Below are 15,528 nucleotides of genomic sequence, written 5' to 3'. Positions count from 1 at the left end.
ACAAGTCAAAAATTCAAATCAATTTCAACTCGTTGAATTTTTCGGTATTCGAATATTTGAACATTGAACAAAAAAAAGAATTCCCTCGATAAAAATAAAATTTATACGCAAGATATTCGAATTACATTTCAAATATTTGAATACTTCAATGCAAACCAAATTCGACAAATAGCCCCAGTTCTAGAGGTTTAGCCTTTGACAATTCTCGTTCTAGACTACACAGGTGACTATTTAATATCTCACTAATACCGACAATCCGTAAATATTCATAAACATCGATCAATCGTACCAACCCATTCTTTTATCAAGATTAGCAACGAGAATTTCTAATGGTACTTTCTGTAAAGAGAGGTGACACACCATTGGAATAGCTACGACTTGGTGACAAGGTTAAGCAGGGCGAGTGTTTACTTGAACAATTTTTTTGATTATTTCCGTGTAGTCGATTCGTCTCCGAAATTATGTCACGCTTTAAAAAAGCGTTATATAATAAAATTAGACATACGAGAACCCTCTCTCGACGAAATTGCAATCGTAACGAAGACTTCGAACGAGGCCCATTGACGATGTAAAGAAAATTTTCATCCGCACGTACAACGCGCGCAATATTCTTCACTGATCTACAGAACGGAACGAAGAAAGGGACACCGATGAACGTCGGTCCTTTGATGAACATTATTGGGAACACCTAAAGCTTCGATATTCTAGCTTTTCGGGACGGAACTCTATCAATGATCATAACAGCTACCGCTTATCGGTAATCTTCGTGATTGATAAGGGACGCGGTCGTTTTTCGACTGGTCTGCTACATAATTTGAAACAGAACTCGTCGAAGAACTACACAGGGAGCAGTGGACGGGTGCCGGAGATACTTACCCGAGTGCCGTTATGCTGGTGCCTCTGCATCATCAGCTGGAACTCTTCGTCGATCTTGGTGTATTTAGCTTCGGTACGCGGAGTGAGATTGTATTCGATCGCATCGGGCTCGGGACTTTCTGGAGACATGGCACCCTTATGTTCCTTCTTGTTGAGTGCCTGCAAGTGTCAGCAGACAGGTTCACGTGACCACACCGCCCGAGGGCACTCAACCTTCGCATGCACGTTAATTTAACGCTAACAGTGGAGACTAGCCTCTAATCCCGCGTTTTCGCTCGCCGCCGACCGTTTGTGTACCTTATCATTCACACGTGCGTTGCGTGCGCACGCGAAATCGCGTAACGCAGTTAACCGACGATACTTTGATCTGTACCACGACGTACGTGGTCGCGTCTGTGTATTACCTTCTATCGCACGGGTTCCCAACACGTGGAAAATTTGGTAGAAAAAAAAAAAAAGAAATCGAAAGCTCGCAATGTGTGATGTATACTTGCACCCCGAAGAGAATGTATTGGGTCGTTCGGAAAGTCATTTCGTTTTCCAAAATGGAGAATGTGTAATTTAACGAAACGTTTGTACGCTCTGAAAAAATCGTGTTTCGTTTCCACGAAAGAAAACGAAACAACTTTCCGAACAAATCAATATTTGCGTATCGTTACTCTGCACTATCTTTTATTTCTCGTGAATTCGTTTTCGGAAAATTTATTTGTTAATTTTCGCTCGCGGACGAAAGTGACTTGGGAACCCCTGCTGTATCAGGTCAGGTCTCGAGTGACGCGAATTTCGTGTGAAATTTCTAGAAGATGAAACGCAGCGACTTATTCGCGATTAATGCATCGGTAGGTCCGTTTCGTCGAGTATGTATACTAGTAGTTCTTCTTGCTGGGAAACGGAGAATAGTTCTCTCTATAGTTGTCGTTTCTCGATTTGTTGTATATTTGCATTACTTTCGGATGGTCTAGTGATGCAATGCTCAAGACAATTAGAGTTGTATCCGAATTCGGTAATTCCCGCTTTGAAACGATACAATCGGAATAATCGATTCACACTTGAAATCGGGCCTCAACAAAGAAACTGAACGAGACACACCGGGAGAAATGAAATTTCTCATATCTGTCATTATATCTTCTTAAGAATGTTATCAATGGATTGATGAGGTTTTCTCGGTTAAAATGACTCCAAACACGACCACACTCGGATTATTTTTAATTCTATATTATTTTAATCATTTCTGAAAAACATTCAATTACGCGCGATTAAAAATAATTCGAATAAGATCGTCTTTCTGTTCACTTTTATCAGGAAAACTTAACCGATACACCGGTAATACTCTCACTACGGTACGGTAACAGATATACAACATTTAATTTTCATTAAATACTGAAATTTTATCTCGTCGAATAGATACGAACAGTGGTGGGGATGATTCTTACGCAATACATTAATATTGTCCACCGAACGTTTAACTTTCCTCTACAGATGGTCACCGAAACACGGTCGAACGTTCAGAAATAAAAATGATAAAAAATGAAAATTATAAAAATACAGCTGAGATGGTTTGGACTTAAAATTACGGTTATTAAGAGCCAACCTAACATTTACAATGTGAAATTAATTATCTTTTTCTCTCCATCTTTCTCTACTAATTGCTTTTATTTTCTCAGCTCTTTTTCAAGATACCATCATACTGATTCTATTATCTCTTTATTATCTATTATCTCCAGTCTCTGATTCTATTATCTCTGTTAACATTTCCCGTATCTGTAAACTTGCGAACAGCTGCCGTAATTAACTTAATCTCCCCCCGCCCTCCCCTCCCTGACCGTTTCATTCCTCCTGGAGCGACACAGTCGTTCTGGTAAATGATTCTCTAATTATTTTGAGCGGTATGGAATACGAACCACTTCGGATTCGATTACAATCGTTTCGATTCGTTTTCTGTCTACGCGCAGTACAAAGAATCGAACCTCGTCGAGAAGTTCATCCTGCATGCACAAGAGTCGTAGACCTGCTTCGCAATTGTTTCTTTTTTTTTCTCTGTCTCTCTCTCTCTCTCTCTTCTACTCACCGTGGTGACTTAAATATTGCGACGGGATTTGGTTCAAGTGATTCGTACGATCAATTTCTACCGTATTATCGACGAACCGCTGGCACGATCGTGTTACCTTGATCGTTCGAAAATAATTTTAGAGCGATTCGCAGTGAAAAATTTGGAGATGGTATTTCGAGAACCGAGGCGTACGGATGATACTCATACAAGGTGATTCGAAAGGAAAGGAAAGGTAGATCGTAACAAAGGGCGTGCAGATAATGATTCTCTGTATACCTAGACTTCTATACTTGGGAACTTGCCATGTACCAGAAAATCACGAAAAGAAGAAATACACCGATAACTTAAAAATGACCTTACACCAACACTTCTTTTTCTTCGTATCATCACTCAGGAATTAATCTACGCTAATGGATACGTGGAGATTTATTTAAAAGAAACTTACAGTAAAATTCATTGTAATCTCAAACGTCAAGATCAAATTTTTATCACTGTTTCTGTGTATTCTTCTCGATAAGAGGATAAAGAGTCCAAAAAAAAATCATATGTTAAATCTATTGGTTTTTTCTTTTCTTTTTTTTTTTTTTGTACAAAATTGTTCAAATTTCGGTCAATCAGAGTACGCAGCGTTGCCTGTAGGCGCAACGCGGTTCGTCAGTTCCATCCCCTCTCTATGTAGGGCGGCCCTCGATCTCATTGGTTGAAACTTTAATATTCTTTTGCGAGAGAGCCATTTATTTCCAGCGTACGGTTCCTTGTAAACTTTTATTCCTCTCGTCGAACAGAATACGCACAGATAATGCAAAAAAAAAAAAAAAAAAAATTAACGCCAATTTTTGCACTTGGAACCAAGTTACCTCTGTCGCCCGTCCAAGTCTACAAATGGACTTGAAAATCTGAAATGTATAAATTTGAATCGCTGGTGATTCGTAATAATTTTCAAAAAATCGTACTCCGGACTCCGAAAAGTCATTCCGCCCAAACGGAATCGCGAAGAACGTGTTCGAAACTATCGAGCAACATTGTTCCTTCCGTGACGCGTTTCCACGATCAACGGAACAATGTTCGCGATCGCGAGCGTCGAAGAGAATCGCCGCCTTCGATAAATATTTACTGCACACCCTGTACAATGTACAAAGCACGGCGTACACGCGCGAAAAAACGGGCGCGCAGGAAGTACCGTGCACGCATGTAGATTTGCTGCACCAGCAGCAGCAGCATCAGTCTCGTGTAATTTCGATGGTCGACAACTGAAAAAGTTAATAACCAGTGATGATACGAGAGTATCGGAGGCATCGAGTAATTTTTCACTGTGAAATCTCTCATTTAACCGGTATACGATGGCACCGGGATGGTATAGACCTTCCGGCTGACATCTCGGTGTACACCGGACTCTCGTCGCGCATGCGCGAACCGCGCTTGAAAACGATCGAAGGGGACGTGTTAACATTTTCTTTTTTTTTTTTTCCCCCACAGAGTCATCATCCCCCGACCGTTGCGAAAAAAAATGTTACACCCGTTTCTGCTCGTTACGGTACACACGACTGTTTTCGGAAGGAGGATTCGGTGGTTTCCACGGAAACCTTGACAATTACTGAGGAGAAATCGGCTCACCTCGATGATATTCTTGTTGGTGAGGGACTCGTGAGGTTCGTTGTACTCGGTGTACTTGAGAAGAACCTTGTCCATGTCGGTGCTCGCATACTGATACAGCTTGTTACTCGAACTGAAGATAATCAGAGCGATCTCGCAGTCGCAGAGCACCGACAGCTCGTACGCTTTCTTCATCACTCCGAATTTCCTTTTGTTGAAGGTCACCTGCCGGCGCACAGTCAAGAAATTCCATTTTACACAACGCCGGGACGACGACATCGGGCCCGGTAGCGATGGGACTGATACTATATAACCGCTTATCGCGGGTAACGAGCCGATTCTCGATGCTCGAGAGCCGAACCGCTCCGATATCAGTACTCGATATTGATAAACAACAATGTTATTAGCATCGATGGTATCGCCGATGTGAACAAATATTTCGAGCACTCCATCGATGCGACGATTACGATGGTGATTTCTAAATATTGGCTCTTTGTATTGTTGCTTTGCTTTAGCTGCCTCCGGTTAGCGTATACAAGGTGTCCAAGAATTATAAGTGCGGCCTTTGTAAATCTATGCTCGAAGGGATGTATTTTGTTTATTCGGTTACTCGTTTAAACGCAAACATCCCCGTTAATTGCGATACAATGAAACATTGATATCTTTGAGGAAAAATTATTTGAAAAATATTCAATTATTTAATTTGTAAGTTTACGATGATGATAAAACAAAGACAAGAATGAATATAGTACTTTGTATATATAGTTTAAACGCAAATATCCCCGTTAATTATAATACAACGAAACGTTGATATCTTTGAGGAAAAATTACTTGAAAAATATTCAATTATTTAATTTGTAAGTTTACGATGATGATAAAACAAAGACAAGAATGAACGTAGTACTTTGTATATATCGTTTAAACGCAAATATTCCCGTTAATTATAATACAATGAAACGTAGATATTTTTGGGAAAAAATTATTTGAAAAATATTCAGTCATTTAATTTGCAAGTTTGTGATAATGATAAACTAATGACAAGAATAAATGTAGTACCTTGTACGTTGTTGTTCATTTTTCTAATATAAAATATGGAATGTCTTTCTTTTTGAGTATAGTTTTTTCGTACGATTGTTTAGCTCTAGAGCCAACTTTGTTAAGTATCACTCCCATCGCTATCGATATTGATACGAACTGCTTCGAAATCAGTTGCAACAAAGATTTAGTCGCGAAAAGAAATATCAATTTTTAATTATTTTTGCGTTCAGAAATTATTGGATTACATTGAAAGAAAGCCTTGGTGAAAATCGATGCGGTTCGAGTATATACTTGGATTATACAGAGTGACACAAAAATAACGCGATCTATAATTTTCAAGTTGGCCAAAAAAAATGGTTGAAAAAAATGTACTAAAAGTAGTCGTTCACGATTAGATTTCCAAGTACTTTTTTTAACGTATACATCGAGATACCTTTTATCTCCGATCGTACCGAGGTTTTTAATTCGTTTAATATTTTAATTTCAAAAATCTCGAAAAAAGTCTCTTACCGTAATAAATTTTTCGCGAACATCAAAATTCTATCTACAGAAACCGTAGGAGATTCGAAAACTACATAATCTCTAAATGGTTCTTACAACAGGAGACCACCGGTTGTTCGTTGTAGTTTATTAGTTTTATTTTAACAGAAATTCGTATGCAATACCTGACGATTCCGTTCGTCCGTGATGCGCGAAATTTGAATCTTCTTCCGACCCATTTTTGCACAGCGTTGTGGAGAAGGGACAGCTCTTCGGAACCACTGGATGGAATATTAAAAGCACTGGAACATAAAAACAAAAATGCAAGGTTATTCTCTGAAATTCTCGTGCCTTCCTTTTTTTTTTCAGAATGAAAGGAAATACATAGAAGATTGTTCGTTGTATTCCATCTTCCAGGAAAATAACAGGAAATTCGTATTATTCGTGATGGTGATTTCAAAAATATTGGATACACTATAATGGACATCGTGTTGTTTGTTCATGTTTACTGCTTCATTGATGGAAAAAAAAAAACAAAAAGAATTGAATAGCGTCGTACAACTTCGCACGATGTGCTTGCAAAGTGTAGCTGCACTTTTTCTTTAAAGTCGAATGTATATCATTATTCGGTTAGGTAAATTTTTGGGGTCGTTATTCTGCTTTTAAAAGTATTAAAAGGAGGTGTTCGAGAAATGAATATCTCGCGAGATACAGTAGAACCCCGATACTTGCACGTATACCTCGTTCGTTGCATTGCACAAGCTGGTAATGGAAATGGAAAGTTTAGTTACCTAGCAATCGATACCGAGGGTACATTGTACAGGCAAGATTTCTCATCGAATTAGTTACCTTGACAATTGCACGAATTTTCAGCAACTGTGAAAGTTCATCTACATTTCACATTTTCTTTTTCTTCATTCGATTTATTGTAAAAAATATTTTATCGAGTTTAAAGGAGAACGCGATTGCACTTTACGAGTACATCTCGCTGCATTTACGAGAAACGTGAAGTTACGAGACGACGAGACTTGTTGTCTCCGCTCGTTTCGAATGTTTGAAAACGAGAGATGGCCGGGTGGGTGCTGTTTTGGACGTTTCTACGTGCGATTTGATAAAATTCCAACTTTTAATATTACCGTTGCCGCTGAATCGAACAACTTTCGTGCGCAGCGACGAAGAACAAAAGAGCATGTGATTTAACTATCCTGACACAAAAAGGACGGGCTCATAGAAACCTGTTAGCAGGAGTTCGCGACGCGCGCGACAGAACTGGACCATGCGTTAAAACCCAGCGTCGAGCATAAAGCACGTGTCGCTTTTCCGCGTATCGATTGATGTCGCAAAGCGAACAAGTCAACCAACTTCGACAGAAAATAACGGTAACTGTGTTCGATTCGAACCGTACGCGCGGTAAAATTTCTTTATCAGTGGGAATATCGTTTTCTTCGTTGAGAGACCACCCGTCGTCTACTGCGGAGGTCAAACAATATAATTATAGTTTTACTCCTTTTATATTTTCCGAAAGAGACTCATGAAAACCTTATCTCGAAAATTATGAAAAATTACAGCGACGTTAAGAATATATTGTCAATGTTATCGAAGTATGAATCAAAATATCGATATATACACTCTGTATACTGAATTTTCGAGTCGATTTCTCCGAAATGACTGTTTTCAAGTTAACGATTGAATTTCTTGGGAACCAATGCGTCGATTGATTTGAATTTTCACACGTACATAGAGTAATTGGATTTTTATCGTCCCGAACCGAAACCAACTCGACATCTGTGGACATTTTTTTTTACCGCTTGAAAAAGATACAATATTCGGTGAAAGAATATTTCTTCTTTCCGATAACGCAATTTTGGAAAATTTTCATTTATTCTGGTCCGTAAGATGTAATAGTTTTAATTTTCTTTTTGATTCTGGATGACCCGACTGAAGGTTTTCGTGTCAACCATAAGCGTACAAATTTCTGTACGTAACGATACATTGACGAGATGTAAGCGAATATACGTATAAAGTTTTAAATTATGTTCAATAAATATCTAAAAAAATCTCAAATAACATCCAATTGTTCGAGCTTCTAACTAGACAAGCTCCCTAAGAAAGATAAGATTTCTGCCTTTCTGATTTATAAAGAGAACATTTTCGTTTGTAGTAATTAATCCACAATTACATTATTTGTAACGATACTTTCTCCGCATTAGTTTTCGAGATGTTTAATTAAATCTATGTTTCGTTCGGAAGCTTGAAGTTAGTTCCTATGCACGAACACGAATATGGAAATTACGAACTGGGCCGTGGTGTTCCTCATTATTTAGAATCGCCATCGTTTTTCATTATTATATTATTATTGTTATGATTATTACATCTGTATTACGCAAACGACAGGAAACTACACATGCCGTACCACAGTAATTGCATAATTGCGTAAAGGCGAGCTGGTTTTAAACCTAACCTCAATTATCAACATATTACGTTACATCACCTATCTAACTACCAAAGGATCCTCTGGTAAAATAAATAATCTTAACCGGTGGATTAAAACGATCAAAAGGTTACATACGATAATAATCATCGTTGTTATCTATTTTTATTTTGCGTTCACTCTGTCGCGAATCGTGTGGCGCGATTAAGTCGACATCGCTGTTGTCAATTAGTTGGGATCCTCGGTATCGCGATCTTTTTCCTAATTCTCGGCACAGTACGACTCACTCGACGAGCAACGAAGGGAGAAGAAATTAATTGGTCTGACGTAACGGTCGACTGGAGGTTTCGGTATTACGAGAGACGATAGCGATAAGCAACGCCGCGAGATGAAAGAAAAGGTCCCTATCTCTGTTCTTCGTCACCCACACGTCGTATAGTAGATAGCGGCAATGAGTCAATTTTCATTAATTCCAATCGACTCGGAAGGATAACGTCCCGCCCGATTTCTTGGGGAATTTCGACTCCTTGGACGTGTCTCTTTTCCGAGGAGATTACGCGAACCGACAAAGCCCGAAAAGTACGTTGGTTGTTTTCTCAATTTCGATCAGATGCATTGGTTCGCGTCTACCTTTTTTTTTTATCCCGATCTCAAATCTCGCGAGCCAATAAACGTTCATCCTGAAGATCAAATCGGATTGTAAAGGAAAAAGAGTAAAGAGAATTGTATGCCAAATTGGGTGAAGGAGAACTAAAAGAAAATTGTTCAAGTTCGAATTGGGAAAGAAAAAATTGATAGAGAATTGTACGATCGAGAGAGGTCGTTGAAGGTACCAAACAGTAGCAAAGATGAATCTATTGGCTCAGGTATTAATTAGGGTAGTTAAATTGTTCAAGTTCGAATTGTAAAAGAAAAATTGATAGAGAATTATTCGATCGAGAGAGGTCGTTGGAGGTACCAAACAGTAGCAAAGATGAATCTATTGGCTCAGGTTTACCCTATAATTAAGTTCGAATTATGATTCGTTTCGTCCCTTCTGCTTCACTCAAACACGACTATTCTTGCGTTCGTTTATAATGTAGAAATATAAAGAAAACATGTAAGTTACTTTTCTAAATAAGATATGTCCGTTTATCTGAATAAATAAAACGAATAAAAAGTAAGCAATATTTTTCAAAAAGGGCGTTTTAATATTCTGTCTTAATTTTCTTGAGAATTTGTACAACTTACAGTTTCTTTCACTTGTGTGTGATCTAAAGGACACTGAATATCCAAATGTTACACGGATATCGCGATTGTAGAGAATTTTGTCTGCGAATTAATATGATTGGAGCACATTGAACCGATACGAGCTCGTTTAATAATTCTCTCCTCTTCTAAATATACTGCGCCATTCTTGTCGATTCCAACGTCGAATGGTATTCTAATTGTTCGATAATTAAAAAAAAAAAGAAAGAAATTCTCTAAAAAATCTCTTTTCAATCTGATTTACCTTGCAATCGATTTTACCTCAGAAATCCGATAAACAACAGAGGCACTCTTATAAAGTACCTATAAAGCCATTTAATTTCGTTGTTCCGACAGAATCGAGGAAGCGTAAGGCGGAAGTAAATAATTACGATGTTATTGCAATTAATAAAACGCAAGTGCGTAATAGACGGTCGATCGCTTTCCATTTTATCACCAATAATTAACGTACGTTATAAATCAATTTTCTCGTACGAACTATCCTTCAAAGTAAACAAGCAGGCACATCGAATTATGTTGCACCAGATGTCTTGGCGGTAATTAACAGTAGCGATTGAAAAAAGCAGTGGACGTGTTAGCAGATGTTTATTTTTTTCTTCTGAAATTATCAAGTAACACTAATAACTAATTTTCTTTTATCGTATTACATAGTAATTAATAATATTCTTTTATCTTTATTACATAACGTTTAGAGTTTAGAATACAATGAGACTTCAAAAATTTGCTACTTAAAAGCAGGTATGAATTTATACAAGAAATCAAGATGATACGTTTGGCTACACTTATGTCTGAGAAAGATAAAGCATTAAAGTTGACTATACCTATTTATTTATTAGTCTAATGGGAGGGAGAGTCTCTTTTGATAGATACATGATAAGATTGAGAAAAAAGGTGTGTGTATATATAAATGTATATTAACAAGTAAATGAGAGGATACGTACGATTATATATATTATCCAAGTATGAATAATTGGTAGAAAATAAAAGCAAATGAATTGACATAATACTATAATACTTGGCTTCAAAGTTGTCTCTTGATAATTTTCAACGAAATATAGTTAAGAATGCTGTGAAAAATTTCAAACAATTGAGTATTCGTAAAATATTGGCGTCGAATATTTGCCAATATTTCACGAATATTTGAAAATTGGAAAATTCGACAAGTAGTCCCAATCCTAGTTATGGATAAAGGTAGGTTGATCTTTCTTGCGATAATAAATTTCGAGTCGTCATCGACAGTAGCCGCACACGTCCGGAGTAATCACTGATATAGTTTCGCTGGTGCAATGTCAGCGACAGTAGAGTAGGAAAATCAAATTACCTTTGCATCTGACGCGATTAGATATAATGTGCCTCGAAGGGATTACGATGAGATCTCCAGAGCCAGCTTTATCTGTTACGGTATAGGGTACAGAACCGATAAATGATCTTTCGCACGCGCGGGGGCGAATTAATTCAAGGTTCGTTTGAAATTTTTATTTCGTACGTAGTCTCGTTCAGGCGGGCAGATCGGTGATTCGACGACGAGAAGTTTCAGCTGAAAATTTTCATTCATCGTTTGGGATTAATTCGAATATTTTTAATATTCGAATAATCAATCGAGTAGCCACGAACGTGCTCTGCATATTCTTGAAACGATACTCGAGTGGATCGTTGGTATTCGAATTGATGTGCTCGAATCGATTCGATAAATCGAGTTTCGTTCGATTCGATACATCGAATTGATTCGAGCGAAGAATCGATTTCCACTCGATGCAAATTTCGTGTTACTTCGATCGACCGATACCATCCACCGTTTTGATAAAACAATTATAATCCGACTCGAAAATATGTGAAGTGTTCGATTTGATAAATTCGAATTCGATGATTCGATAATCGACTTTCACTTCACGAGAATACCGATTTACTCGGATCGTCTACTACCAGCTTTTATTCGATAAAACGACTTTCACTCGACTCGAAAAACCGAGTACTATGCTTCGATTTGATAAATTGACTTTCACTCGACTCGAAATTCGAGTGCTCTGACAGCTCTAGCAAAAACATTGGCTTTAACTTCGTTCTAATTCTAAGCACCATCAACTATATTTACCGAACCCCCTTTCATTCATTCCGAGCACGCGATCTCTCGCTATATGAGTTAACGCGCGTTTCACGGGCAAACGTTATTTTTGTCGCGCCTATCTTGTGCATCACGAAATTATGTTGTACCGTCACCGATAGTAATTATATCACACTCGCGGATCCGTTGACATTCGCGATCAGATCAACAAGATTTAATATCGCAGTCTGCCGTACACGCGATTCGGTTTACACGTTACAAGAACTAGACAAATACTGATCGAGATTGAGCAATCAGATTATTCCCCGCTCTTTACAATTTACACTCGTTTCGCTCGCGTTCAAATGAAATTAATGTTTTCAAAATTCAATTGTTACTTTATTTCAATATTTACACGATACAGATAGCAAAAGTGCCTCTGATGAATCTTGAAACGTATATCTAATACTAATGAAACTGATACATTAAAGAAATCAATGTTGAATATGAATTAAAAGAAAATCTAAATTCAGATTCGGTGGTTAATATTTAGATAATAACCCAACCATTAAGTCCGCTTGTTTGATATTAATTAAACTACCTGAAAACCTAAATTTAAACTCAATCGTCGATTGATTAAATATCATAATTATTAAACATTATAAGTTGGAATTCACACGTGTAATTATAAATGTATGTATTTTTAATAAAAGCAACATAGGAAGAATACAGTAAAAGTAAGTTTAATCATTTTCGTACGTATATTTTCTTCTTATCTTCAATTTACATTTTACTTCAGTTTATATTTTAACCGAGACTGAATTTCTCGCGTGATAATCTTTTTGAATCTATAGTTTATCAATGACTCCTGAAAAATGATATTATTCATCAAAGTAAGAATATGCAAACGTAATATAAATACAGTAATTTCTGCAGTAAGCTTACGTAAGCGAAACAAAGTTTCGAGACTTATGTGCAATATTAATTTGTAAGGAGTGTGTTTTAAAACACGTTCTCAGCATAATATGCAACACCCTTTAAATAATGACAGTAGTTTAATCTAAAAAAAATACACACAAGAAAAATATATTTATAAATCGAAACGTAAGTGTATGTTTCCCGTATTACGAAACTTTGTGCGGGATTATCACTTACAATTTACGGTATCCATAGAATGAAATGAAAGATTTGCAGAGAAAAGCAACAGAATCGGTGCTTTCTTCACTGGTGATAATAGATGGAACACGTAGAGAACTGGAGGAAGGGGGTTTTGTCGCTAGAGCTGTCGCCGATCGAATTCGGTTTATTATACAAGAGCATAGAACGCGACGCGAGGGTCAGCGACCAGCGTGTATTTCTCTATACACGTCGCATTTTCCCCGTTGAATATGTACGTTGGAAATTTTACCGTAATTTCGAGCTATATTCTATCCTTCGTTAAATAAAAATTCAATACGACACGTGCAGAGATCTCTCTTATAGATGGCTAACCATCTACAAACTACCCGCGACTAACGATATTTGACCCCAGTAATCGGTGAGAGGCGAGTAACAATAACAGTATTATCCGATATTTGTATAGTGGTATATAATGTAATAATACGAAAAATACTATAGAACAACACTATTATTTAAGATACATTAGGGTTTCGTACGTATTAATATTCTGTACTAATAATAAGTGTGTTATCGTTATTTAAATAGTAGTATATAATACAATAATGTAACAAATATTGCAAGACAATACTATTACTTAAAACGCATTGGTGTTCGATACGTATTATATTTTTATTGTATATCAAAGAATATTCACCCGTTAATAAATAAATAAATATGAACGAATTATAGCAATAGTGGCGGGATATTTAAATGGCGGCCGACTCGAAGCGTTAAACGTTACTCGGGCCAAAACGCAGACGGACTACTTTAATTCGATGTACCAATTTCGATACGAGCGCCAACATGGGCCGTGATAAGACGGACTTTATCACAGTTAAACCGCACTCGTCGCGCGGATTTAGCATATAGTATGACACGTTGAACTTTGCCAAACCATTTGGCACTTGTTCGTCTACAACCGGATCGACGTTATCTCGATACCGCTGCGAATTCAATCCATCGTAACCGTGTATTTTGTAACAAATATATGAGGTGAAACAGAAATTTACTTTTATGCGATGACAAAAAATACATTGATACAATTTTCGAAATTAAAAACGTGGTTGGAAGTTTCTTCGACGAAGATCAGTTTTCTTTTCTGCAATTTCATGGTGATCGACATTTTCAATTTAATTTTTTTATATCTTAAATCAGGTAGATTGAACGACTCGTTAACTCTATTTAAAAATCACACTGCGATACTCGCACACTTGCATTGTATATTTCTTGGAATTATAAGTAATTGAAAATAGTTGCGATGAATAAATTAATTAGGATGATCACATTCGATAACTCACCAACTCGATACGAGCTCGATCAGTCGAACATCTCGACGTCCGTTCTCCAATCGATCGATCTTCTTGCGCGCACTGAATCGATATCAAAACAAAGATGGCGAGATCGCGCACTCTTCACAGATGTTGTTACCACGATTTCATCGAAGGATCGTATTCAGGCACACGGTCGTTAGACGTTAATAATCCACAAACGTTTTTTCGTCTATAAAATTCCTTTATATCTCTCGAAAAATCTAGTCACGCAAAGTGCTTCTTCGATTACGCTAAATTACACGAAGGTTTTCGACGGTTTATGTTTATTTGTGGATCCACTTCCTTTCGGTAAACGTTGAAACAGAGATTCGAGGAAGAACTTCCATTGATCACAGAACAGTTTACTTCGTAACAGGCACGTTTTTCAACCTTTTCATTTGCTAGCAAACATCTAATTTTCATTTGTGCACGTATACGCAAAACGGTAGGCACACGTAAGAGAAGATATACATGTACGAATACATACACTTATGCAGTATGTGTGTGTATATATATATGCACACACATGTATGTGTGTATATGTATGTGTATATATATATATGATACGTGTAGATATATGTATATATATATACACACAAGTATGTACCTACGAGTGAGAAAATATAATTATCGAGAGGTTAGCCTAGTCAAAGGAGCGAGGAAAAAAGCTCGTTCTCCAGAACGGACGTCAATGGTCCCGCGATCGATATCTCCCCACTAACACCCTCGCGAAAGGTACAATTTTAAGATCAAAACAAAACTTCTCTTTGAAGTGGTTACGTAGAAATAACACATGAGCTTTTTGGCACGAATCAACTTGCACTCGTTTCTGGCGATTGAATCAACACGCGTCACTTCGCACGCCGGATTTCATCGGTTCGTCAAACATCGACGAGAGCCAATCACGTATTTGATTCGTAACGATGGACAACGACGAAAACTTCCTTTATCTCGATCCCCTTCGTCTCGTCTTCTTTTTTCTTCGGTATCGTGATATCGGTATTTTTCTTCTTGTTCAGTCACTTATGCGAACCGTCGCTTGTGTTTATAGCGTGCACGATCGTGGTAGAAGCGATTCTTCAGGATCCAGCTTACCAGAAATCAGGTTAGCTAGGTTAGAATATCCTGGCTGACTAGAAACGATGACTAGAAACGCACGTCTTTCTTAAAATATTTTTCACGTGCGGCGAGCCGTCGATTCGCACTGCTCCGTAGAAGATTCAAATTTAGAAGCGTCGTATCGGACGGTAAAAAAGCGGGCCGCGCGCCTCGACCAGTTCGCGGTCGAGCCTGAAATAAAGAT

General features: G+C 37.6%; 1 protein-coding gene across 8 annotated transcripts in view; it reads right to left on the bottom strand.

Moving 5' to 3' along the window:
- Window positions 1–15,528, bottom strand: part of Mef2 (myocyte enhancer factor 2) — a 77,264-nt gene that overhangs the window by 6,528 nt on the left and 55,208 nt on the right. For 5 of the 8 annotated variants that reach the window (XM_076314467.1, XM_076314493.1, XM_076314484.1 and 2 more), the window contains 3 exons: window positions 6,223–6,339; window positions 4,541–4,744; window positions 877–1,035 (listed from right to left, as the gene is read on the bottom strand). In XM_076314467.1, coding sequence (XP_076170582.1) covers window positions 877–1,035; window positions 4,541–4,744; window positions 6,223–6,276 — 417 coding nt within the window. In that variant the 5' untranslated portion in view covers window positions 6,277–6,339. Of the gene's footprint in view, window positions 1–876; window positions 1,036–4,540; window positions 4,745–6,222; window positions 6,340–14,213; window positions 15,526–15,528 lie in introns of those variants that run through there. The other 3 variants (XM_076314475.1, XM_076314521.1, XM_076314531.1) reach the window with 3 other exon arrangements.

This window comes from Ptiloglossa arizonensis, chromosome 1, assembly GCF_051014685.1.
Source record: "Ptiloglossa arizonensis isolate GNS036 chromosome 1, iyPtiAriz1_principal, whole genome shotgun sequence".
Taxonomy (NCBI): domain Eukaryota; kingdom Metazoa; phylum Arthropoda; class Insecta; order Hymenoptera; family Colletidae; genus Ptiloglossa; species Ptiloglossa arizonensis.
Note: the sequence above shows the minus strand (reverse complement) of the source record. Positions and strands in the feature narration are given on the sequence as shown.